Below are 27843 nucleotides of genomic sequence, written 5' to 3'. Positions count from 1 at the left end.
TAGGTTAATTCTTTAAATTTAATCAGTCCTTTATAAAACGTCCCAATTAATTAGTAAAAGATGGCTTATTTTAATAGCCTTAAACATTGGTCGCTATTTAAACAAGACATTCTAAAAAAAAAAAAAAAGGCAATCACATAATAGTTTATAGTAATTTACAAGTGGATGGTATACATTTAGATACAGAGGTAGAGGTCCACTTTAACAACATTTCACTAATACACATTTACCAAATTCAAGGCACAAAATAGTTTGCTTTACAAAAAAATACTGTAAAAATGTCAATTGCTGTTCTACAATGTGAATAAAACTTTAAGAATCTTTACACCCTTCCATACGTACTCCATAGAATATGGTTTTTCCCCCTCAGTAATCATAGTTGGCACAAAAATGGGGACTTTTTTTTAATGCGGAAGTTCCCAATTTTAGAAACTGTTTCTTTGCAGAGCTGCTATGTATTCTAGATAAAAGTCCACTCAGAGAAATGAAACACAGCAACTTCCTGAGGAAAGGGCACTTTCTGTATGCAGCAAAATTCACAGGTAGAAAATGTATGACCTTTGTGGATAACTAGGTCTCCAGAGTAATAGATCCTTAAGGGAAGATTTCAGAGATAAAATTAAAAATCCGGCTAACACTTCAGTCATTATGACTTTAAGAGACCTGATCACCTTTACTGTAATAATCAAACATCATTTACTTCAAATTGGTGGAGATTTCAAAATTCCTTTTCAAAAGAGCTGTACACACAAACACCACGAAAAGCCACACAGGCTTTGCAAAACTGAAACTTATAAAACATGAGAAAATAGAGCACTATCAGTCCTTGAAGTTGCAAGGGTGTCAATTGGCTAGAGTTTAATTACAAGAATTAATAAACTCCATGGAGATTAAAAAAAAAAAAAACCCACACAGCTGAAACACACTGTTGTTATCATCTCTAGACTTTCTGCTCATTAAAAAAAATAATGGTAGCCTGGAGATGTCACACAGTGCTTGTCTAAAAGATTTGACAGGTTTTAGGGTTCGGCCGAAAAGGAGCCTGCTGGCAACAAGGTAAGCTCACTTTTGCTGATCACATTTTCCAAGTATTCTAGTCAGTTAATTTACACTTTATTTATTTTTTAAAAAGTTGATTTAAAAAAAAGTCAACATGGATTTGGAATCCAGAGAATGTCAATAATGCTGATGTAGATAGGACTGAAATACCTTGATCGTCTTCTGATAGAAATGATATTCCATACAAAAAAGATCGATTCTCAGATTCCATTTTTTGCTTCATTATTGTTTGTGGCTTGTTTTCTTTGAGCAATAAATGGGTACATACACTTGTCTGCTCCTAGGAACCGATACATGCACACGACTGCTTCAAAAGGGAGGATGCTGAAAAGGGAAAGGGGGCTATTAGCAAACATGTGATGTCTCATGTGAAGTTATAGGGGTGGGGCGGGCATGAGACAGACGCAGTGCACCAGGGAACCCCACCCAAGTTACCTCTTCATGAACGTCACGATGTACATGAGGCGGGGGGTGCAGATCATGGGCTGGTCGGTGAGGATGGCCTTCATGGCCTGCTTCACACAGTAATCCGGCTTCAGAGGGGGCAGAAAAGGCTCAATTTCTTTCCTGGAAGTTATACATTAGAAAAATAAAATTAATTAACGCAAACTAGGGAAGACTGGAAATACACATCCAAACATTAATAACGGTGTTATCTAACATAGGTTCATTTTGTTTCCTTCATTGTGCTTTTCTGTATTTTCCACAATTTCTTACTATGAATACATTTTATTTGCATAGTCTGGAAAACGAGCTACAAAAAAAAAAAAGCATAATCAGTCTGCTTTTCTATAAAATGAGAAAATCATGTTTTTAAAATGCCTTAAAATGTATTTCATATTATTTTTCTATTTTTTTCAATAGAAAAAGAAGACAGTGTTTGGCATAACACTCAACCCAAACATTATGCCATACTTTTTATTTATTTCTAATATATTTTTTTTTTAACATTTTTGACAGAGACCGAGCACAAGTGGGGGAGGGGCAAAGAGAGAGGGAGACACAGAATCCAAAACAGGCTCCAGCTCTGAGCTGTCAGCACAGAGCCCAGCGTGGGGCTAGAACTCATGAACCGTGAGGTCATGACCTGAGCTTGAGCCAACATTGGACACTTAACTGAGCCACCCAGGCACCCCAACGCCAAACTTTCAGTGCTAAGTGTTGTTGAAATGATGGCATGTATACTGGCATAACCTTCCTGAGTGAAGGAAGTCAGTTACACACATTCCAAGGTTATTTTTTCTCGGGGGTCTCTGAAACAAAGTACATATAGACATCCTACCTTCAGCTGAATCCATTACATTACACATTAAAATAACCTAATAGTATAACGTACTCCTTTCACTTTTCATTGTCTCACCACAGTTTTGGACACCTGCCATGATGCTAAATAGGAAACAGGACTCCTTACACTCTCAGCAATTGGCTTCTAAGTATATAAGACGAAGAAACACACACACACACATACACACGGGAAAAGAGGCAGAGCTGGAGTCTGGTCCCTGTCCAGACTGGGAGTCAGCCTGAGACTGGAATGACTCAAATCAAGCTCCACCTGCTTCCCAGCTTGGCCAGGCTCAGGATGTGTTAAGAATGGCCCTCACCAACAGGGAACTGGTTCAGTTATCTTCCTTTGCCTTTCAAATTCTTCCCAGAAAGATCTCAAAGTAAGCATGTCTTCACAAGTATCCTATTAAGATTTGTGAGCTTGTTTACCGGCTTAGTTCAAGTCCTACGTGACCTGGCATTTATATTCCCATATGCCTCCTTTCAAAGTGGGTGGGAATTTTACTTTGTCTTTAGTAAATCTAAATAGTTCTTCTCATTCTGTCACAATGAATCTACCTATATATACTCTCCACAAAAAGGAAGCTCCCAAATCTGGAGAGCAATATTCAAAGGTCTTTTTAAAAGAAAAGCTTACTCTTTTGTGGCAGTGACATTGTTTCAGATCCAAATCAAAGTCACATTCATTTACCAATACTAAAGAAAAAAAAAAAAAACTCCTAAGGAAGTAGCCTTCTAAGGAAAATCCTGGATATTTATGTTTTCTTCTTGAAGGTGCAGAGAGGCCAATTCCTTTCTGATGCTTCTAGACTGACTTCCTCATGTTAGTATCTGTGTGGTATCCGACCCTCACCTGTTAAGCTTTTTCATTGGAACTTTACAAACCTTGACCAATGAAATGACAGGTTGAACTGTGAAATGATAGTTATAGGGTAAGATCTGATTCTACATATTCTCCCAATATGGAAAGATGATTTCTAAACCAGCTTTTTTATCAATAAGATAGGTTCTCACTGACCTGATTCGGCAGCCTCTGAACATGCCCGTGTCTACAAGGTAAGGGCAAACCAACGTTGTTTTAATTCCATCCTTTTCAGCAGCCTTTAACTCATGGCTCAGGGATTCATGAAAACCCACCACTCCAAATTTACTGGCACAATAATCCTGAGTTAGAGGGGGAGAGAACAGAAACACTAAGTATGTGCACAGATCCCCCACCAAACCCACCGAACTCAAGCTTCCGTGATCCTATTACTTTGGTTATGTGTTTGAAACAGAAGGTTACAGGTGACTAAGCAAAGAAAAGGAAAGCATTTTAAAAGACAGCTATCTGATGTGGTTTGGTGCAGAAATAATATTTTCAAAGCAACAGCAGACGAACACTTTTTGCCACATCGACCAAGTATCATATTACTTTGGGGAAGTTACCACAAAGGATTCTATAAAGGCTAACACACTGAAGCTAAAAATAGAGAAAGGTTCACTTTGAAGTTTCTGGAAATTTACAAATGGCCTCTTGTTCAGTAAAGGAGAATAAAAATCCAGTTTGTTTAATTCTATGAGAGCAAAGGTGAGTCTAGCTTAGGTTATAAGTTGTTATGATCCACTTGTCTTTTTAGTGTAAAGTGAAGAAAATGATAACTACACCTTGCAAACTTAAGCCAGACCTTTACCTAAGAACACACGGTATAGAAAGTTCTCCTTTGTCCCATTTGCAATGTAGGAGTGGAAATGTAGAACATGGAAGCCATCTGTTATTTGGTGTTCTTTTGCATATTTGCATGCAGTTTTTAACTCTATGCTATAGGCTCCCACAGGACAGACAGCACAGCCTGATACACACACATGCACTTTACAATTTGTGGTGAAGAACAGGGCTTGATTAAGCCCAGTTCTACAGATCTAACATTGCGAGACACCTCACATCTGCCGTAGCCATCTTCTCTGATGACCTGATACAGGATGGCTCACTTCTGGCAAGTTGACCAAAACAGAACGTCAACCTTTGGCCTCATTCATCTGTTTCCCGTGGCACTGCCACTGCCCTCCATGGTTTCGTTCTTGACCCTGCACCTCCCCACCACCATCATGCAGAACTGCTAATGAAAATGGGGCACACTGAGGACTGGTCCACCCAGTGCTGCTGCTGCTGCTGCTTTGTCAAACTAGCAGAAGTGATTTTATGGCACAAGATACTAGAGTTGCACCTCACCAGCTGGCCCTGGGGTATCGCAGAACATTCCACAAACAGCACACAGGTAGAGTGCTTTCATAAATGTATGGGCAACAGGTACTCTTTACAGGATTTGGGGATATTCGGGATAAAGCGACTGAAGGAAGGAAATGCTTTATATTAGACAGACAAACCTCAACTCCAGCAGTACTGAACAATCCCAGGGAACTTGCAACTGTCACAATATGACCATGATTAATCTCCAGCATTGTAGGAAGAAAAGCCTTAGTGGTCTGAAAGAGAAGGAAGATTGAAGCTTTAGAACTGACATTGTGAGTTTCATCTAAAAGCCAATCCTACCTAATGTTTTACCCACATAATAAACGTCTCCCAATTCATTTAAAAATCTTACACATTCATGAAAAGAGAAGATCCTTGAAGTGTCTGGTTAACATAACACCGTATCATTGGTATGGCAGGCCTATTATAAAGCCGTGACCAAAAGGACTGTAACACAAGAGCTTTTGGGGACAATCTCCAGAGATGAAAAGAAAGCCGTTAGTCGAAGACTCTTTATCACCTTTCAAGTGATAGTTATCTGCTAATCTAAACTACTCCCAGGTCAGAGATCTTTTTATGCTCATGACACTTTAACACAGCTATCTCCTGGTCTGTGAGAGGACCTCCAGCTTACCCTGTATCTACAGGAGGTAAAGTACTTCAGGATGTAAAAACGCGGGATGAAAGTACAGGATCATTTTAATGAAAACTGTGTCCTATGCTGACTGCACTGCCAAGAGCTTACAGCATTCTGAATGAACACACCCCTCTGTGGAGGTTTACAGGGCAGTGACTTTCCCACAGAAGCAGGTGACTGGCCAGTGTAGCCAAGCAAGTAGCAGAAGTTCCAGGGCAACAGACCCAGGGACGGCATTGATTTCTTATTCGCTAAACTCTTTTTCCCTCTGGATCTTTTGCCTTCAAGACACAACAAGGCTGTATTTAAAAAAAAAAAAAAAATTACTTCAAATTGCTTAAGATGATCTATTAACTACTTCACCAGGCTCCCAACAGTTTTATAACCTGCTTCTTAAAAGAAAGCAGCAAAGAGCAATCTGTCTACTGTTGAGTTATATCCCATTGCCAACACAGCCTCCCCATGATTTATGAAGTTAAAAAAACCCAAACAATACACACTGGACTTAAAGAAGAGTTGCATGCCCCTCTCTGAGGATTTCCTGGCTAAGGGATCACTGAATTTTTGCATAAATATCTAATTTGTTACAATAATTTTTGCATGTACAAGATCAAAAACGGTCATTCCATTTATTTTGAAGCATTTCTGTGTTCCAATCCATGGTGCACACAGTTGCCAGACGAATGTCTGTCAAGTGTCCCAAGGTGGTCCCCAGTCTGCCTCCTGATTAGCATGCAACTCCCCCGCCCCAACTCCTACCCCATTTTTCTGGGCCACCTCACTGCTGCTGCCCAGGGCACCCTTCTCACCTGTGAGGTTTTACCCATGAATTCTTCTCTAATCTGACAATCTACTGCCAATGCCCTCCTACATCATTCAAAGTATAATATTAGTCACGTGTTTACAAAACCTCTTATGCTTTTCAACATGCTTATGTCACAGGAGTTTCCAAATAATTCTCTACTGGAGGTGTTGAGCCTTTATATAATTCTATACCACCTTAATTTTGTTCATATTTCTTTAAGACATATGGTCAGTACCATTCACCGTAACATATAATTACATGTTCTATGGGATTTTGATTTTGATTGTTTTGTATTTATTTGTCTGGCTGCCTCAGATGAAGCTGGGAGATGAAGCTTCAAAGATTATGGGAGAATTACTCCCCTGTGATACCCTGTGGAGGAGAGAATGTGAACCATGTGCCTTACGTACTTCAGAGACCTGGCATACTACTGGATGGAAGAGAGACACATTTCAGCTGGATTTTTACTTCTTTGCAGTAGTTAGTGGGAATGGCTAGGGCAATTACGATAATTATTATTTTGGTCTGCTTGATAGCAAAAAAGGCAAGACCTGGTACTTCAGGTCATTATAGGTTCAATTTTAGACTCAACAGCTTATATATGGCCATTATATTAAGAATTACAATAAAGTAACATCATTAAATCTAAATAAGAAAATGTATCCTTAAGTAAGCAAGTCTGTAAGTCTTCTTTTAAGTATCTGGTTATGATGAACTGTTCCCAGATTAACTAAAAAGTATAAAATTTATTCTTGACGTTATTCGGAGACCAGTTTTAAGTATTAAAAGTTTGCCTAGTCTTAGAAGACAGGGATAGGTTTAGTTCAAAGGATCTTACTTTTAAGTTCTTAAGTACGTAGAAAGTCTCAATATTAAATCCCAAGAAACGACACACAGCATAGAATACTGGCAAGAACTTGCTGCTTAATCACCTGATGAATCTGAATTGCTGACCCTGCTTGTTCACATCACCAGTGACCACTCACTCCAGCTGGCAGCTGGCCCTGACTAGAAACACATGGACACAGAGCAGTTTGGCTCTAATGACCTCCCTGTGCTCGTGTGCGACGTTCGTTGTTGCCTGCAGGTGTTAAATGACCAATCCAGATCCCCTGCACCATATAAATGTAGGTGATACCAGATTAACAAGTTCCTAACTTTTTTTTTTAAGTTTAATTTGTTGCATGTTCTAAAACTGATTAATGACCCCTTCCCCTTTTCCTGAAATTAGTCTGGTGGTATTAACTTACTCATTCAACAAGTGTTTCTTGAACATCTATCTATCACAGGCAGGTACTGTTTTATGATCTGGCCAAATGATGATGGCTAAAACGGGAGCTGGTTCTGTGCCTGTCTCTAAGCAGAATTTACACTTACCGGCACTTAATTGTTAAAGCACTAGAACAGTTCTAGTGTATCCACAGGGTATTATGCCTGTGTATTCTAAAAACTGTGACTTGGGCCTGCTTTCCTCCCCACCCACCCTCCCACCAAGTAGTCTGCAGGGACATTTAAGCTACTCGTTTTGTATTTAAAGGAAGGAGGAAAAAAAGAGAAAGAGGAAGAAAAGAATCCAAATACGGCTGACTAAAATCTTTTCCAATTGTGGGTTGTAAACATTTTTCAGAGAAATATGCTTCACTTTGAGTAGCTAGTAAAGTGTGACACAGGTTTGTTTTAAAGCTTCCTTTAGGGAGGGAGAGTCAAAAAAGAAAAAAAAAAAAAAAAACGTAGTGGCAGGTCAATGTCTGGTTTAAAATATGTGATTTCTTTGCCCAATCAGGGACAAACACGACCTTCTGTATAAGTGAAATCCAATGTGTCGTTTCATTGCATTTTCTACATCCTCAGACAAAGGCCTATATTCTTTAGGAAGCTCACCAATTATAGGCCTAATACAATGACACTGCTATCAAGGCTGAGAACAAACAAGGTTGAGGAAACTGGGAGGTGAGAAAAGGCATCCAAGGCCGGGGTCAGCCTCAAAACCCAAACTCACGGTTTCCCAAAACTGGGGTCAAACACTCAGCTCCTAGTGTGTGCCAGGCAAAGGCAAGCCTGAGGTAAGAGCGTTCACATCAGGACCACTGAGGTTTCTTTTTAAACCTGAGTTTTCAGGGTTCGCACTGGAGCCTGATCCACGTGACTGAGCACTCAGGCTGTTAATCATTTCCTTTGCTGCCTGAATGGAGGCAAGCAATTACTGCTTGTGCCTTATTTCCACAACCCAAGTCCTGCCTTGTGTCTGGGGCACATTACCAAATAAACTTTGATCAACACTAATTCTATCCCTTACTTTACAAGAAAAATGCTATAAATGGGTGGCTAGAAAGCATCATATTTTCAGGAATTTTCCCAAGTAACCTGACTAGTTTTCTTTTCTAATTACTCTTGCCCTCAACAGTCTGGTAGATGACATCTGAGATAGCACAGCATATTCCGTCCTTGACACAGTCTGACAGCACAAAGAAATCTGGCACTTTGCAATGAATTATTAATGTGCACAAATATTGTAGCATGTATGAGATGGGGACCAGCAAAAGGTGAAGTGCTAGTTGCCATGACACCAGTCAGTTCAAGCTAAGGTTCGTGATCTTTAACTTTGTCTCAAAGAGTCATTAAAAGAACATAAAGGGCAAATCTAAAAGCACATCCAAACGGCTTAAGTATAAATTCATGCGTCTGCCACCATCGGTGGATCTGAGAGGGGCAACTCAGATAACTCACTGAACACCTGGACTGCTGTGTGATCTCCACTCTCAGGACGGATTACCTAGATCAGAAGTTACCACCCAATACAGGGGGCTCTAAAGAAAGTGCAGAGTTATCAGCTGGTGTCAGTGGTGGCTGGCAAAGTTAGCTAGACGCTTAACCCGAGTCGGAGAACTGCGCTCCGTCGCTACGTCCTTCTGTTCAAATGTCTGCAAAACAGAGGACATGTAGTTCTCCATCAGGAAAAATGGCTGACTCTCGATCTAGGGGGTCTCAGAGTCAGTAACCAATATACATTCATTGGCATTGTCGGTGGGAGAATTTAAAGTTGGAACAGATCTAGGGAGTATTTTATCTGCAGCAAGAGATAACTCTTATCTCTGTCTCCTTCTGCGTCTGTCTAAAAAGTGTGGAGACAGACCTTTGAATACTCATGAGTAATTTTATCACATGACTCCAATACCATAATTGGCCACGAGCTGATGGGGTTGTTACTGCTGACTAAAAAGAAAAAACAAAGGAGGGAGGGGGACATTCAAATGGACACTGACATTCTTATGAAACATACTTAAATCTAATATTGCTACAGCTCCTCGGGGTTCTTCAGAGCACTGGGCACTTTGAAAGATAACTGTAAAGGTCATATTTATAATATAAACAAGAATTCCTTAAACAGAAGTGTGACTGGACACAGACATGACATGTCATATCTCGAGAAATCTTTGAAAGTTAGGTTTACGCCAAATTAACTTCCAACAGTTGTAACCCTCCAGATCATTCCTGGTGCTCTTAATGACACACAGCAACACACAGCCTGTGGCTGCACTGTCAGGACAAATTAGCCTAAAGTTCGACAAAAGGGAATGTGAAGAAATGTGGTGTCTGGCAAAGCCTAGCTTTTGAAATTTCGAGACTGATGACATTTTAAAGGTGTAGGTAAAACACCTAGAATGTGTTTTCCATATTTGCAAGCCATGCCAGGTTAATGGACACTAAGGGAAAAGCAAAGTTAATTTCTCACAGTAGGAAAAAGGCCTCATGCCATATTTTTGTGTGTTTGTATAACTGTCTTACGGTCAAGTCCAGAAAAAGCATCTTTGAAAAAGAATCATTTTAAAGTGTTTATCTCTCATGTGAACACCAAAAAACAGAAGACTTTCATTTGTAAAGAAGGTCATAAATCATATTTTGATGGGAAAAGGATTAACATCATCAGCACATATAAAATAGTAAGGCTTTTCAGAATCCCCAAATTAACAGCAGTATATACACAACTTGAAAAAAAAAAAAAGTACAGTTAAGACTCCACTGCACAAAGAACACCTGACTGGACACCCTCACGGCCCCTCCACCTGGTGCAAGAACTCTACTTGCTGTTCTGCTCCTTCTGCCTTTGTCGCCTCCTGGAGTAACTTATCTTTATCAGAATCACAAAGGAACATACTGCTTATTTACAAAGCTAAAATGACATCTGGTGGCACTCTTCTCTGAAAACTCAGTCACTGCTCCTGGAAAACTATGATTCAGTAGTACATACAAAGAACTGAAGGCGCTGTGAAAATATAGTGAGCGCAGTTAAAAAGGCTAATAGGATAAATCATCAGCGTGTTTAAAGATTGAAAAACGGTGACATACCCCCAAGCTAACCTGGGAAAGGAACATATGGCTAAATACTCTTAATTCTGTAGATTTACAGGTATCTGCTTGGTAAATATACTGACCACCAAACTTAAGAAATTTCACTTTGACCACAGAATGTGATAGTTGAAAGTTTTCATTACAAAATTATCTTTTAAAAAATTTTATTTATTTATGTAATCTCTACATCCAACAAGAGGGCTCGAACTCACGACCCTGAGATCAAGAGTTGCATGCTCCTCTGACTGAGCCAGCCAGGGGGCCCCACAAAATCATCTTTAACTAGGAAGTAAAAACTAAATCTGTACTTGCTAGCAATATATTGATTGACTCTAAATCTTTTAGTTTCACTTAACAGCACAAATTCTGAAACCATTATAATTGAATGACAGCTTTTTTTTTTGTTGTTCTTATTTGGTGTGTTTGTAGAGACAGGAAAGTCTCCAGACAAATTGTGCAACAGAGCCCCACGATACTGAAGCCTGGAACTAATCTCGGACTTAACAAAATGTTCATCAAAATCTCTTATCAGATTGACACAAAACATTCCGTCTTTAGCTATAGAAGAGAGGCTAAAGAATATGTCATAACTGTTGAATGCATACCAGTGTTACATCTACTGTCCTTTTTGTTATTATTTTGAGGCTATGGGGATTAGTTTAACGTTTGAAGGCATCAGCAGTTAATGCTTAACACACATGCACTAGTACATTCCTACAGTTGCCCTGCAACCAAGAAGCTAATAAAAGAGCTGGGCTTTTCAAATGAACACCTAGATGATGACACCATGAGTTATTCAGCAAAAATAAATGCTTCATTAACTTGCCTTCCCACTGTTAAAGCATGGGATGAATCTACCCCAAGGCAGCAACTCACACATCAACATTCCCTTGCATTTTAGGGTTTGCTATGCAGAAATGCTGGAAAGGAGGTAACTTAAAACTCAATCTGTCTGTAAAGTACACTGGTCTTTGGAGTCCACATGGTCCCAACTGCCAATCAGCTAACCATCCTTATTACTTGACCTCTTTGAATCTTGATTTTAACTCATTTGTGAGACAAAAAGAGAAGGTTCTCCAAGGTTTCTTTGTTCAAAAATGTTACAGCGACTTATATCCAATAATGCTTTCTTCGATTCCTAGCACACATTCGAAATACAAGTTGTAACACTGAGGTATAACTTGCATAAGACTCTCGTAAATGACTCAATACGGTATCAGTTCCATTAGTGTGATGCCAGCATCTGGTAAGCAGTAAAAATCTATTCATTAAACATTTATATGATGTCATGACTGTGCCTTTTAAAATAATGGAACTTGAGTTCAAACCTCTTACATATTAACAAAATTACACATTATCTGCAAAACATTGTTTTTCTGTGTCTCGGTTAAACTCAGCGAAGCTCGGTATGTTAAAAGAAACTGAACGCTGAACACTGTTCCTGAAGCGCTGTCTTCCCTGACCCTCCCCCTGGCCGAGTCCCAGATGATCAAAGGAGTGTTCCATGATCTCCTTCAAGCTCAGGCCCCTTTCCCTATTTAATAACGCTTTACAGAATGATGAAAATAACCCACAAAATTGCAGCCAAATAGTCTGCTAAACAACATGTTGTCATTAATCCCTTTGCTTTGCCCCAAACTCAGATCGCATCTCAGAACTTGTAATAACGACAGATCTTCCAAAGGGCAGAGGCCCCGCTTCTGCTCTAGTGACTACTAACCACTTCCAGGAGGCATAAACACTGCACACACAAGCTCAGCCACTGCTCAGACCCTCTGTAGGGGCCGGACTCCTTTGTCCCTCTGCCCCCATTCCAACAGCATGGCCCAGCAACGTCCCCGTGATCACCTTTCATCATCCTCTGTATTTCGTATGTGTAAACAGTTTACATCCTCCCTTGCTTCCTAGTTTGCTTACGGTGGAATCTTCAAAAATAATAAAATCGTTACGTAAGTAAAAAATATAATCAAGAAGTTACTCCTGAAAACTTATTCTGAAGTGTGTACTGTAACAACATAGAATTTACTCATTACAGATGAGGGTCTATGAGGTCTCTATGCTGTGTGAGGCACAGTTAAAGAGAAAACTTTCGTCAACATCTGAGGGAACATGCACGTTAGCAAATCAGGTTCCATGCTGATAACTGTTTCTAAGCTTTAGTTCTCGTAGTATATGACATTTTTCTGGATTCAGAAGGCATTTTGGACTTAAAAAATCACAACTTAAATTTGGGCTCAAAAGCCCATCAGTTGTAGCTTATATGTCAGTACCTTCAAACTACCACTCCACTACTAAATTAAGAGATATCTTCAAGGACAATGATTGCTAATCCAGTAACTGGTCTGGTATATTCTAGCTTCATCACAGAAGATGGCACTAATCACTTATCAATCACAACTCTGGCAAAACCACCTAAACTGTTCCTAAATTGTGAAAACTAAAAAGGAAGACCTCCTCTTAGGTACAGCAGGTGTCTGAGAAATCATACCCTCCATTATCTGATACTGGATGCCAGTGATACGCCAGGGGCCAGGAGCAGAGGAAAGGGGCATGCACAATAGGCAAGGTTGTAACTTATCCTGGGCAGGAAGAATGTAGCTCTTTAATGCATGGTCTTCATTTTGTTTCGTGACTCTTAGGGCTTTGGAAACTCCATCCTGGGCACGGTGACCAAGGGGAATAGGGAGCAAAAGTGCACCTGCACTCTTCCTTTTAGATACTGGACCGGAATTAAAAAAAAAAATAATAATAATAATAATAAACCTAGAGTAAGATTGGAACACAGAGTGTGTGGTCTGGCATTTTTCTTGTCTGGGAGATTTCTAAAGGGCTGATTAGCTCAGGAAAGAAAAACAAAAAGGCAGGGTAAGGAGAATATTGAGAAAGTGAGAAGGAAAATGCGTATTCAAGACCGGTTCCTCCTCAAACTTTGATGTGCCAAAGAATCACCCGGTATCCGAGTCCAATACAGATTCTGGCCCAGGAGGTCTGGGAGGGGGTCTGAGAGTCCGCTTTTCTAACATACAATCTGCCAGATGATGCCATTACTGCCACTGCTCTGGAACACAGGCTGAGCACAGGGTTCTAGCGAGAGCTAGGGAATCTGTCTACTCTAAACCTCAAGGGGCTTCAGATCAATTTCTCCTACAAACTCAGCAGAATTGGAAGATTAAGTTTGCTGCCCTCTATCCTACCCTCACTCTCTGAACCGGGATATTAGGGGTTGGGAAGCCCCACTCTCCATACCATTCCATTCTTATGTTTATAAGATAAAGCCTGGTTCAAACCAATGTCAAGGGCTCCCAGTGCCTTCTACAGACAACTATGAGAGTTTATGGACTGATTCTCTGTATATTTGCCTTGGATCCATTTTTAGCAGTGGCAAGCCCCTCTGTTGTTGTTTTGAATGTTAATGCATGTTAAAATCTGATACTCAAAGTGATGGAGTGAGAAGGTGGGGCCTTAGGGAGCCCTCAGGAATGGGATCAGTGCCCTTCTAATGAAGACCCCAGAGAAACCCCTCACCCCTTCTGCCATGTGAGGTTTCAGCAGACAGCTGTCTATGAACTAAGAAGTGGGCCCTCACCAGATGCCAAATCTGTTGGCACCCTGATCTTCTTAGACTTGTAGCTTCCAGAATTGTGAGACAGAAATTTCTGTTGTCTATAGCCCATGCAGTGTATGATTGTTACAGCAGTGCAAATGGACTAGGACAACCCCTTAGCCATTAGAACAGGCTCGCAAACAGAGACCTAGGAGGCTTCAAAGTCCTCTCCCTGCATCCACAGAGGCTTTGAAGGCTCAGCTTTCAAGACCAGGAATTTAGGGCCATTCCACCTCAGCTTTTACCTTTTCCATTTTTCACATTTACCTTTCTGAAGCTTTCATGCTTTGGTAAGCCTATGAAAAAACCCCACCTAGGAAAACAGCCCCTTTACAAATCAGATGCTTGGGCCAGAAGTTTGGACAACAGCAGCTGGGCAAAACTGCATAATTTTGAAAATCCATGATTAGCATTTCCAAAGGCAAAGCTTATAGAGTTATCTGGAATTCTAATCCCGTAAGATTATTATGTAACAGAATAAAAGTTTTACATTTTCCAGGAGATAAGCTTTAAAACAACACCAACAAAAAACAAAACTCAAATCATCCTGTTACTGACACTTTATGGTACCAAGTATTTCTAGAACTTTGTGTAGCCAGTCCTCATAGAAGTGCCCTGTTTATTTGCTACCTTTTGTGTCCAGCTTGTCAATGTCGACATGTGAACCAGAAAAAGCAAGGAAGCCAAGTGACTGAGAATATCCTACAGTCTTCTCAATGAGGTAACCATCTCAGATGCAAACCATGAAAAATTACAGAAAAGGCAGGGAAAAAACACATGAACTGGGCTTTAGTAATAAAATTCTGATGAGGTGCTAGTTCTTTAGTCTAGAATTTTACATTCTTGTCTAATTTATGGAGCAAACTTTCTGGAGATATTAAGCTAGGGTTCATTAGTCATTGCTAAACGAACTAAGCTAGTAAAAAAAAAAAAAAAAACAATCAGCATTTGAAGGGGGATTCTTTCATAAGTGACTCACAGAAGAAAATTGACAAGGAGCTTTGAACCAGTGGCCCAGCTAAGTATTTGTAGAAGTTCTAAACTAAAGTCTTGGGATGAGGGTCTGGGTCCTAGGTTCTTCTTTCCCCAGGGGTGACCTTAGGCTAGTCCTATAATCTCTCTCAGTTTGTTTCCTCATCCATAAAAATGGGGATAATGGCTCTCTTTAATTCAGGGTTGCTTTGAGGCTCAAATGAGAGGAGAGTGTTTATGAAAGGGTCTGTAAAATTTAAGTGCTATATAAAAGTATAGTAAATGCACTCAAGACTCATTAAGCATATATTTACAGGCTATTTTGGTTACAAGTGCCATCTATTTTTGGTGATGTTGTTTCTTCAAGTTCCTGCAGTTCCTGGTTCTTACTATGTATGGCTCCCAGGCCTCCCTGCCCTCCACACAGCACCAGACCACGCTTCCGGCAAAATGCCAGTAGCTGACCACCAGAAGAAGCCTCAAAACCATATTGCTAAGCAGCTGTTTCAGTTGCCCAGCCCCTTCCATTCAGAACCCTAGATGCTGCTGGGAAACAACAACGCTTTCCAGTAACACCTCTCCTCTAACCCTCTCTCCTCCAGTCCTCTTTTACTAGGAGCAGAAACAACCACTGAAAATATAAATTACGACACCTGACAGAGAAGAGTCTAGCAAACATAAAAATATTAAAAGTTAGTACAGAACTATTTTAAGATAACTTATTATACCTGATGTGTCTTTTTCCCAAGAGATAATAGAACTATCTCGTCTTTAAAAACCCTTGAGAAATCAGTAGGGGGCAGTATGTTAAGTGCAATTTGCAGGTGGGAAAATTCAGGCTTTGAATTTTAAGTTTCAGTTGTCCTCAAAATACCCATGTGCTTACATAAGTTATACCACAAATATTTTCCCAGTTACACTGATTTGGGAAGTGTTCTTTTGAGCCCCATTGTTTAGAATAACACTAAGAAGCTGAACCTTGTTAATATTTAAAAATTCCAGTACTAAGCTATTTGAAAGAAAGGCAAGAAAAATTCACGTTTTTATGCAAGCAGCAGCAAATGAGAGAGAAACAGCACGGTTTCCCCAAACCAAACCAAGCAAAACAAAAAAAGCAAGACAACAACAAAACCCCCACAAAAAACAACCTTCACAATATTAACACCATGGCCATCTTTCATGCATCACTTTGTGTGATCTTTGAAAGTTTCACAGACCAAGTAATGTTTTGTTTCCAAATGTGAATTCATCGTAAGTGGCTTGTCAGTTGGGCTAATTTGACAGCACTCAAGGCTGCGGCAGTAATTGCCCTGACTTGTTAAATATTCTAGCAGCATTTGCTGCAGTGTTGAAAGTTTTATGATCATTAGGAGAGGATATTCAGTTTTTTCCCTGTGGTTCACTTAATTTTAGTCTCAGAGCGTTTAGGAAAATGGTCCCTGACAGGTGTGAACTTGATTTCTAAGAGAATTGACAAATAAAGTAAAATGAAAAAGGAATCTAAGAATGGGCCATGCTGGGTAAGATCAAGTGAAAGATATAAGTGTTCCCTGTGTTGAAAGGCACACCCTCCAGGGCTGGGATGGCGTAAGCTTGCAAACCCAGGCCGACCGGGACCCAATGGCTGGCCAAATGTGTCAAGGTGACTGGGATTAAGTCCTACAGCCCTGCTCTGACAACCTGTACTCCAAACAGTGGTATCTTAAGTGTGAGGCCACAATATAGCAAAGTTCTCTAAGGCTGGCCCACTCCAAAGACTGCCTGTACACTCTACCTGTCCACTACAGATTTTCAAAGAAAGAATTACAAGATACCACCCTCTGAGTTATTTTCCCATTATGCTTACAAGAAGTCTCAGCCTAAAAGGAATCTTTAGGTCAGATGATAATAGAAACTATAAAGGGTTAGTTCTTTGAATAGCTAACTCCTATAGTAACTTCTGAGATTTAAAAAAAAAAAAAAAAAAATCAGTAATTAAACCAAGAGAGATTAACACATTTTAATCTGATCCCTAGAGTTCCAGGCTCAAAACATTGGATTTAACTCATTCAGTTGATACAGGGAGTAGTTCCCGATTTCTTAAGGACTATCAGAGTTTGTCATACTACAAAGATTAGCTACAAAAGGCCCTTTATCTTGGGAAAATTACCGCTTGTATGTGCACAAGGAAAGAAGATACAAATCCACCCTGCCAGGACACCCCCTAGTGGAAATTCAGCATAGTACATACAATTTGGGGTTCCAAAAACATCCTGGGTATTTAGGACTTAACACAGTGGCTCAAATGAACTTTTTCCAGTCTGCTGGCTATAAATACACCATAGTCATGAGCCTTATTATTCATCAAGCATTCCAAATCAAGAAAACAAACATGTCATCTATACATCTATCCACGTAGGCAGGTATCTGAATTAAACAGAGGCATACTGGCTACGTATAGTTGAACAAAGCTTAATTTTGGTTTCTGAAAGAAACAGAGCAGAAATTTTAGAGGAGTCTGTTAATATTCTTTAATTCAAGGAAAAAACAAATAAAAAGGGGTTCCCTACTTTAAAAAATTATTCTAAGTCCCAAGTGAGGTTATTAAACTTCTTGAAAGGAATTGTATTCAAGTTAACTAAAGTCAATTCACTAGAATTTGCCAAAGATCTTAAAAGTCTGAAAAATGGTTAGGGTAAAAACAAATTTAAAGGGAGAGAATAAATGAGGAGAATATGAGCAGTTAAGTATTTGGCCACAGGGTTTGTAGCTCTTCCCTAGGCCCCAGTGACCCAATCCTGCAATGAACAGCAAAGGACACCACCCAGGCACACTCCATTCAAGCTTTTTGAACAAGCTATTCAATCAGTGTTAACATTAGAACAGGTTACAGAATGCTTTCACTTTGACATGTCCTGTAGATTAATTTCTACTTGGGCAGATAATGGATAAAGCCCTAGATGAAGAAATAATGAGGGAGAAAAGAACAAACATCAACTCCGCTTCCAGGAATCGAGATAACAGTACATAATCAAACAAGAGTGGGCCATTCTCTGGATAGAACTTTAAACTATTCTACAAGGACTACACCCTAATATACAAAGAGACTATTAAGTTAACACGAAAATATTATGAATATTTTTTTCCTCTCTCAGGAGTAGTGATACATTTTGTCTAAACTATTCAACTTCTTTTGTCTCCCAGGACTCAAATGGCAGACAGTGGAGTGCTCAGGGCTCCATCAAGGCACAGTGAGGCATCCAGCCCTGTGGGAGTTTTGGGTTGACCAGGAGATATGATAGATGATGAGTTTGGAAGGCAGGTGGAAATCAGCTTTAGAAGATCTAAGCTGCCATTCTAATAAGCCTGGACTTCATGCTGTGAACAATATGGTCACCCAAGGGTTTGGGGTAGCATAATCTTTAAGCAGGCACATAACAAATTCGAGTCTGCTAAGATAACCCTACGTTGAAGAGCAAAGGCTGGGAACAGGGAAAGAAGTTCAGAGACTCCTCCCAAAGTCCAGGCAAGAGGTGATGGAAGCACATGGGATAAGGCAGGACTGGGAAGGAGGGGATCAAAGTACATGGTAGCAACAGAACAGTCAGGACTCATGAATGCGGGCAGGATGGAGAATTAAAGATACTGCTGATGTTCCCAAGTTTGGCACTGGCCACACCAGGGAATTCAAGAAGGGGCAAAAAGAAGTGAGTTCAGTTTTGAGATTTGTTGATTTTAGGGAATGAGTGGAACAGCCAAGACAGGTGTGTGAACTTGGGAACGGTGTCAGAAATCAGATGAAGCCGTTGAAATAAACAGATTACCCAGCTAGAGGTACACAGTGAGAAGAGGTCTGAGTATGCAGTCCTAATCATGACATCTCAGAAGCAGGGAGGCCAGGAGGACTGGGAAGACAAGAGAAGCAGGAAAAAGTGGGCTTTTTGTGGAAACTAAAGATGAGTTTCAGAGATGGTTAACAGGATCACATTCTGTAGAACGATCAAGCTGCACACTGGATTTGGCAATTATGGGAGCACTATTACTTCTTCATATGACATTGGTTACTCAGCAATATTTTTCTGAACAACTGAGGTAACCAGACACAGATTAAAACATGTATCTAAAATGTTGCAAAGATTTTTAGAGGATGGTTCTCTGCTCATACCACTTATGTAAAGTGATGTTTTATCAGGTCATAGATACTGATTCCTAGTAGCAATAGATTTGGGCCTAGCATGTAACATACCGAACACAGAAACTCGATGTTCGATGGGCATGTGATCTTATTCTATGTTAGAAACAAGGCTATGAAATGACCCTCTTAGGGACACAGTCCCAAGTACCTGAGTGGTTGCTACCTAAGAGATATTCTGAAGTGGGCTCACAAGAATTAATAAGATAGAGTATTCACACCCCAGGTCAATTTGCAGTTCAGTTCAAGACCTAAAAAATCTTTATTTCTAAAGCTCAAACATGATACTTATGCATGTTATTTATTTAACAGACCCGTTCTATCAGAGACTTAAACATTGGCCATGAATTCTAACCTTTTAGTAGCTATTGTAAGATAGGAAAATAATATTTTATAAAACATTTGGTATAACAATTCTTAATATTATGGTTTGAAGGAGGAAGTACTGGCCTAGTAGTTTTATATGAACACTTTAGAAAGGATTTTTTTTTTTTTAATTCTAAACCTAAGAGGACTTGAACAAAACTAGGTTTCTCTAACCAGAGAACAATACAGTATTTGAGATTAAAAACCAGTAAATCACATAGGAACTTAAACACTAATGATTAGGGACCATTCATGAGATATTAGGTACTACCATAGCACTAATGTCTTTAAGTGCTACATTACTCAGATCTAGGTGGTGGGCTTTTACTTTTCCTGGATGGATTTTAACTAAATAGACTTTAGACATTTGGATATAGATAAATGCCTAATTCAGTAATTAGTATTTTAAAACTGTGAAACCTTTTAAGTTAAGTGGTCTATTAATTAACTACCAATTATCTTGTCTGACTACCGTATCAATAGAAGTAAATTACCGACTAGCTATTTGACAGATTTAGCCCTTAACCATGCAAAATTTCTGCAGAACATAAAAGGCCTGGAGTTAAATGCTTTTGCTACCCCCTTTTGGTTAATCAGGGATCAATTTGCTGCTCACGTATAAAGGCCAAATGCAGCTCTCTGGTCAAAAAGGATCTACAGATAAACTATGTCTCGCAAAAACAGCAAGCTAAGATTGGACTCCTCTTAAAAAAATAACAAGTGAAGCAACATTAACGTTTTGGGGGGAAACATGGGTTTGTAATTCCTGTATGGAGGCCAACCTGCCATATTTCAAAGGAGTCTAGAGAGGTATTTTCAAGTTTTTGTAGCACACAGAGATACAGAGGGAGCCTAAGTGAATGTTTTCTGTGATTATGCCCCAATTAATGTGCATCGTATTGCATACATTCTCCTTGGTCTTGTCCTAACCATGGATGTCGCACAACAGATTATACTGACTAGAATCCATCACAAATCTATCACTTCTTAACTGGTGACCAAGAGAAGGTTCCTCGGAGAGCTGCTGGTGATGGAAGAATACTGGACGATGAAGGATCACAGGACACTGGAGGGCTGTGCAGAACAACGGCAAGTACTGTGAAAACTTCTAATTGCTTAGAAGTACAGACTACGAGGTTAAGAATCAAGGAAGGAACACAGGAAAAATCCTCTGCTTGAGGCCCAGCCATTAGGAAATATGAATGGTTGCCGTAAATTCAATTGGAGCTTGATTCAAATTGGTTTATCAACACCGGCCTTCTCACAGTCGCTAGCCTTGCACCAATGAGCAGAGTTAATATACTACAGTAAATACGAGCACACAGGCGAGGCCGGGAGAATGGAAAAGTTGTATAGGAAAACAAAAGGAGATACAAACAATTATGAATGTGAGCCAGCCCCATTTTGAAATTTCCTCAATCTTATGCAGCTTGAATTAGTCCAACATAATGCCTACTACCTTTTGAAATTTCAGAAGACAGGTCCCTGTGAGTATCCTCTGAGTAGGCTATCTTCTAAATATTTAAGCAGAAGTCTAGCCTATACTATCAAACATTTATTGAGTGTTTATTTAGTCTTAGGAGTAGAGTTCTATTGCAGGCAGGGGAAAACAAATAGAAGCATATAACAAACTGCCTTCAGAAAGCTTGCCATCTATTTCAGAATTTCAGGGCACAATGCATAAAAAATTACACAAAAGAGCATGTACTGTGCCACAAAGGAGGAGAATTAAGAGATGTTGTAAGAGATTAATAATGGCAAGAAGAGAGGGGCACCTGGGTGGCTCTGGTGTCTGACTTCGGCTCAGGTCGTGATCTCGCGGTTTGTGAGTTCGAGCCCCACATGGAGCTCTGTGCTGGCAGCTCAGAGCCTGGAGCCTGCTTCGGATTCTGTCTCTCCATCTCTCGGCCCCTCCCCTGCTCATGCTCTGTGTCTGTCTCTCAATAATAAATAGACGTGAACAAAAAAAATTTTTTTTTAAATAATGGCAAGAAGAGAAAAAGCTTTAGACAAGTCATTTAACTGCAGCTTCATCAGAAAATAAGGGATTGGAAAATAAGATGATCTCTAAGGATCCTTGCAGCTCTAATATGCAAAAATGCCAGAAAAGGGCTGGAGTGGGGAGGGAAGATTATAGTAAGAACTTGAGCTAGGCCTTAAAAGGTAGAAGAGTGGAGGAAGAGGGTCTCCAGGCAGGGCCAGTAGTAGAAGGGTTTGGAAGTAGGAGCACCCACAGCTTTTCAGTGGAAGTCCACACGGCTTTCCAATTCACTACATGGGACTTTAACTCTGGGTCGCGATCAACATACCATTTAGTGTTTTATGAAAACAGACATCGACTGCTACTTAGAAGTCTGGCTCCAGACAATCTGTTCAAATGACTACACAACTGTTTGCTCAGCTGATCTACTTTTTAAAGTGAACGGGGCAACTTCTTTCCCCCAGCCAAATACAGTAAAAAGACACACTGGTTATTTTCTCTGGAAGGAAAACAGCACAAACCAATACATCTTTAGACAGTTGTCACACACATTTTTGTTAAAGAGGACTACTGGAAAGGAAGCTGAATTCAGGTAGCTCTTACATCACTGCATATGTGCACCCACCCACCCACCCCCACCGCCAGTCCCTGTAAAAATTATAGTAAGTCTTCCTTTAAATTTTAGTTGCTAGTTCTCAACTTCTTAAAAGGTTTGTAAGTCTCGGCAAGAAGTCAGAAATTCCAACTCTAAAATGAATTTTCTGACTCAATATTGAAAATAAATTCTTAAGTTTAGATGCTTAGGGGAAAAACAGCTGGAGAATTCAGGAGCCTCCCATATTTTAATATGAAGTGACGTCATTATGGTCAAGGCTTCCAAGAACTCCCTAAATTGTGTAGTTAAGCAACATCTCAAAGCAAAGTAAGGACTCTGGGAAGGTGGTATATTCCTCCTTAGTATACAGATTCAATTCCACAATAATTTTTCTGTCAGAGACCTGATTCAATTTTCTCCTTAGGTTAGAAAGTAGTCCAATATTAGAGTACAGTATATCAAATGATGTGCATTTTCAAAGCTAAAGCTATGGATTTTCTGTGCTTAACACACTCTAAATTAGCTCCCATTTTATAGGATGTCTAGCGAGAAAAGGCTGCTTTCCTCTTCAAAGTATTTAACTGCAGATTGTATGGGGTTTCTTTAAAAGTGTGGTTTCATTTGCAATTTTACAATTCAGGAAAGTAATCATACAGAGAAAGTAGGCAAGATAGCTAAATTTTAGAGCACCGGGTAGGTCAAAGTTTATGGTTCAGAAACTGAGGATCATCTCAGTCAAAGGCTACGGAGAAAAAAAAAATCCTGGTGTTGGTTCACAACTAGCCCACCAATGGCTGTATATCTGTTTAAGGATGACGAGCTGACTAAAATCAACTGGAATTTCTAAGGCACTTCCATCCTTGTTCAAATACAAAAACTACAAGGCCACCTGCAATTCACATGTGTTATTTCAAATGGTGGCTGCTTGTTTTACTCGGAATTGTCAATACATAGGATTCTTGATAAACTGTATTGCCAAGTTTATTCATCTGTACTGCCCTTTACTCACCTGATGCACCCCCTTGCCACTTGTTCTTGTGGACCCCATGGCAGCAGGGACTTTTATTCAGTTGCCCACCCCCCACTGCACACAAGACAGACAGACACACACACACCTATGCACATGCGCCCCCCCCACCAAAACACACTTAAGTTCCCCCAAACTGTATTTGGTAATCTCCTTACTCATTTAAAAGATCAATATGAGTTAGTTAAGTCATTTATGTGTTCATTTCTTGAGGTTTGAAAATGGGTTAAATAGAGCTCATGTTTGAAAATAAAACGTTAAAGGAAGCTTCTTTCAGGATCAGAGAAATGGTTTGATATTCAAGGAACAACATTTGAATAAGCACTTCTAAAGCCAGATTAAGTTTTTAAGCAGTTGCTAAAAAATTAATGAGGTTTAATGTGACCTATTTAAAAGAAACAGTTCTTTGTTGTGTTTCATTAGAAGGCTAATCCGCCTATGGGAAATACAAAAAAAAAAACAAAACAAAACAAAACAACAACGCAACATCCTACCTCCTTACCCTTTCCTTATTGGCTCTTACCTATCTACGAAAATCAAGGGGAATTACTTCAGAGGAGGAAGAGAATAAAGTGGGTCAACAGTGTACAGTTATGGGGGAGAGCTTCACACCCAACATTACTGAAGTTTAGCTGGAAAATTGGGATTCATCTTGTCCCCAGAGCAACAGAAGGCCCTCCTTCCCTCTCATCCTTAGATGCTGTCGTTCTGACAGTTAGAAGCAGATATGGTTCAAGTCTCTCCTTCCTCAAGTCTCACCGTCCTCCTGCCCCTTATATAGCGACTCTGTGGTCCTATCAGGGTGACTTCAGTTCTCCTGAGAGAGGCATCTTATAAGCTGAGACAGTTCTGAGACGTACTCCATCAGGACAATGCCACAGACCCTGTGGCTGGTCAATGGATGTTAAGTGACTGCCAGGGTGGCCTGACCACTCCCAATGGACCACAAATGCTGATCTCAGAATCTCTGGCACTTTCTAAAATGTGGCTGAGCAGTAATTTGGAAGCCTAAACTCTGACTTCAGGAATTCATAAGAACAACCAATGTTTTACAAACTCAACAGAAAGTAAAATAAACAAACCCAGGGTTTTATGCTCCCTCTAGTTATTTTTATGGCAATCTTTCAAACTAGCTCAAAATGTTCAGTCCTTTACTCTCTCAAGAAAGACTGCATGGGAGGGGGGAGAAAATAATTATTTGATAGTAACTGGCATACAGTGTAATTCACCATGGGGAAATAGCAAATTAGAAGGAAGCTTTGTGGTGAAACAGTATAGGTGTCTTCCAGGATGGTATTGAAGTCTGGCTCCTTCCCAACCTTCTCATTGAGGAAGGCCTAGTAATAAAAACAAGGATGTTTATATTTACCCAGAAGTGTGCGTGGCAATTGACCATCATGGTTCTCTCAATGAGCTCATCAGGACATTCCAGAAGGTGATGCCCAGAGACCACGCCGGCATTATTGACCAGGACTGAGACCTCGCCAACCTCCTTGCGGACCCTTTCTGCAGTCAGGTAGACATTCTCCCTCTTTCCCACATCACAGGTGTAGGTAAAAACCTGCAAGTTACAGTGGGGCAGAATTTCTTCCTCACCATTTCCAGCTGTCCTCGGAAGTCCAGATGAAGGGGGAAAAAATGGAACAGAGAAAGGGTGGGGGGTGCAAAATGTGAGTCACGTGGCAATCAGTAGGACAAAGATCACACAAAACAAAAATACTACAGTGAGCTTCAGATTTCTAACACCATAAGGCTTGCCAATGACTGAACTTACAGCTGCCTTCCTCCCCCAAGAGTCTTTGGGAATTATAGCAATTTACTGGATAACTTTGCTTAGGGGAAAATCATGTAATTGTGACAAGCCCAATACAAGTCAGACCTCATGGGATCAGCTTCCTGGAGCTAAAGACACCTGGAAAGAACTGATCTCAGCCCAGAGAATAACACCCCCCTCCTCCCAAACACAAATACTACACACTCCTCTTTTTTTGAGGACCAGGGGCCAGAATCGGCTCTTTTTCTTTTAGTAAGAGCACCTTCAAAATGGGAACCCTCCTTAAGGCTCACAAATCAAAACTGTAGCTAACAATCTGAAGTCATCCAAACCCAAGAAATGAACCTAAAGCTTCTCATGAAAGAATGGAGGTCACTGGTTTGTTTTCACTGGAATCTCTGAGTTCTCCTCAGAAGCACCTCGCGTAAATCAAGTTTACAGGTAAATATGCAATTTTACCACAGAAGATCTCAATTTTGAAAGCCCAAATCTCTTTCCTGGTTTTTGAATACCTTTATCTTTTAGGTTTCAGCAGGGAACACAAAAATCTGTATTTGCTACCCTTCCATACCACTTTTGAAAATGTAACAGTTTTGACCTTTGCTTTTTTGGCCTAAAAGGCAGGTGCCAATACTTATGGTGAAAATTGATCGATATGGGGGGAGGGGTGGGGTCCAAGTTAATCTCCTCCGTATAGTTCTACGTATTTTCCGGAAATGAAAAATTTTGTCAAAGAGCAAGAGCCATTATCAAATTTCCTTGACCAATATTTACGGTTGGTTATGGTCTCCGCTTTGGCTTAAAAAACAAGAAATAAAAAACAAAACCCCTCAGATTCAGGTTAGTTAATAAGTACACAGTGAGGCAGATTTCCTGAGGTTATCAAAAACACGGAATAAATTTACAATGAGGCTTAAATCGTCCAAGCGCTTTCCAAGAGGCAGCACACCTTTCAATCAGGCTGAGAATGTAACTAAAGCACTTACCTGTCTGTGGTGCAACAATGTAATTATTTTCTGGCGGCTAAAGTTATAGTGAAATCATCAATGCCGCCCTAGCCCCAGCGGTTCAGACCACAGTAACACACAGACATGCATCAGTCGAGTCTGAGAACAACTTCCCAGACTCCTTAGTCTCCCATCGCAAAAGCGAGTGAGCCATTTCTTAAGGATTCACACCTGTGCTAACAAGCTCTGCCTTCCCGATATCCCCAGAGGGTTTAGGAAACCCGACATTCGCCCCCAAAGAGGACCCCCGTAAAGACAAGGGTTCGGCACACCTTCCCCCTTCTAGAACAGAGGTGACCGTGCTCCTTTCCCAGGGGGCCAACTCCACTCGCCGAAGACGAGCCGGGCTGACCAGGGCAATGGGGTTTGGGGCCCTCCCGGGGAGGGCTCGGGGGTGGGGCGAGGCTTGATCCGGCGCAGGTCCGAGTTACCTTGCAGCGCCGCGGCGTCGGCCGCCTCCAGGTCTCGGTAGATGTGGCGCACCATGCCCGCCGTCTCCTCGTTGCTCTGAGTGTTGATGTCCCAGAGCACCAGCAGCGCCCGGCGCCGGGCGAACTCGAGCGCGAAGAGGCGGCCCAGGCCGCTGCCGGCGCCCGTGATGAGGCACACCTGGCCGGCCACGCTCTTCTCCTTGGGCCGCACCAGCCAGCGCGCCGCGGCCAGCACGAACGCCCAGAGCACTTTGAAAGTGACCACGAAGAACTCCACCACGATGTTCATCGCGACGCCCGGAACCCCGCACGAGTCCAGCGTCCGCGTCCGCGCTCACCCCGCGCAGGGCAGCCCGGCTCCCGGCCCCGGGGCGTTTGTCAGAGCCGCCCAGACCAGAAGGCTGCGCCCCGCGCCCTCTCTCGAGGTGCCCTCCGGGCTGGAGTGCGCGGCGCCGCTCCCTGCTTGCGCGGGGCCACTCCCGCCCGGGCTCGGCGCGGTGGCCCCGGGGTTGTGCCCGCCGCGGCAGCCGCCCGGCTCGGCGCCTCCTGCCGGCGGCCGCCCGCCCGCCCGTCCGTCCCGCAGCGCCCGCCCGGCCGGTCCCGCTGCAGCGGCGGTGACAGCCGCGAGTTAGTCGGCGCGCGCTGCCCTCATGGCCAAGCCGCAGCCGCCCGAGCGTCCCCGGAGCCGGCGCGGCGGCTCCCTCTCACCCCGGGGGAGGGGCGCGCAGCGGAGACCGCACGGGCCCGCCGGCCGCCTCGGGAGTTGTCAACTTGACCCAAGTTGCGAGAGGGTGGGAGAGTGGGGTGCGGGGCAGCGGGAGCGCCGGGAAGGGGCGACTCGCTCGGCGCAGTCGACCGCTGCCCAACGGCTTGCAGCTGCCCCCGCGGTCTCGTGTCCCCTGCCCTGCACTCCCCACGGCTGTCACTTGGGCACTGGGCTCCGCAGCGCAGCGCCGCTTGCAAGTCGGAACGCTCCCGGCCGCCTCTGAGCGGGCTCCACGCTCCGAGCTATATAACCCTCGACCGGGAAGAGCCGGCGGCGGCATCGGCCCTCCCTCCGCTCGGCCCTCCCCGCCCCCGGGCGCACCCCGCCCCCGGCCCAGCCCCCCGCCAGCTCGCAGCCGTCCGCCGAACGGCGGCGGGGCAGCCCCTCTCACATGGCCGTGGCTGCAGCCTCCAGCCCTTGTCGCACCTACCTACACAGCTCACGCCCCCTGCCTTGGGGTGTCCCGGCCTCCGCCGGCCAGGCCTGACGGTCTGCAGTGCCCGGGCCATCCTCCTCCTGCCGTCGGGTCCTCGCTTGTCCCTATTTCGCCACTTTGGTTAAGCGTGGGACTCGGACGGTCACCCCTGCGATCAGGCGCCGCGGAAGACAGCCCTGCAGGCTGGCGGAACGAATAGAAGGACCTCGGCAGCGCGGCAGTACAGTGCCGGTTTATGGCTGGGGCTGGCAGAGCCGAGAAGCCCGTCAAAAGCCGGGTCTCGGAAGCGACTTAGAATCGCACCTCACCATCCGGAACGTGGGCCAAAAGGCTCTCGTTTTC

General features: G+C 42.2%; 1 protein-coding gene across 1 annotated transcript; it reads right to left on the bottom strand.

The window, feature by feature from the left end:
- Nucleotides 1–26595, bottom strand: RDH10 (retinol dehydrogenase 10). The gene is made up of 6 exons (XM_019453278.2): nt 26300–26595; nt 24457–24692; nt 4714–4812; nt 3365–3510; nt 1495–1626; nt 1–1383 (listed from the first exon to the last, which is right to left on the bottom strand). Exons 1-6 carry the CDS (start codon nt 26586–26588, stop codon nt 1260–1262), a joined length of 1026 nt encoding a protein of 341 aa, XP_019308823.1. The 5' UTR covers nt 26589–26595; the 3' UTR covers nt 1–1259.
- Nucleotides 26596–27843: the final 1248 nt, after the last annotated feature.

Source organism: Panthera pardus, unplaced genomic scaffold (assembly GCF_024362965.1).
Source record: "Panthera pardus isolate Hobbes unplaced genomic scaffold, ASM2436296v1 HiC_scaffold_7, whole genome shotgun sequence".
In the NCBI taxonomy this organism is placed as follows: Eukaryota; Metazoa; Chordata; class Mammalia; order Carnivora; family Felidae; genus Panthera; species Panthera pardus.
This window is presented reverse-complemented; position numbering and strand designations above follow the sequence as displayed.

Coding starts and splice junctions, on each gene's coding strand:
- RDH10 (XM_019453278.2), bottom strand. CDS start 26,588: ATGAACATCGTGGTGGAGTTCTTCGTGGTCACTTTCAAAGTGCTCTGG. Junction 3,511..4,713: donor TCAGTACTGCTGGAGTTGAG/GTTTGTCTGTCT, acceptor CCTCTAACTCAG/GATTATTGTGCCAGTAAATT. Junction 1,627..3,364: donor TTCAGAGGCTGCCGAATCAG/GTCAGTGAGAAC, acceptor TATAACTTCCAG/GAAAGAAATTGAGCCTTTTC.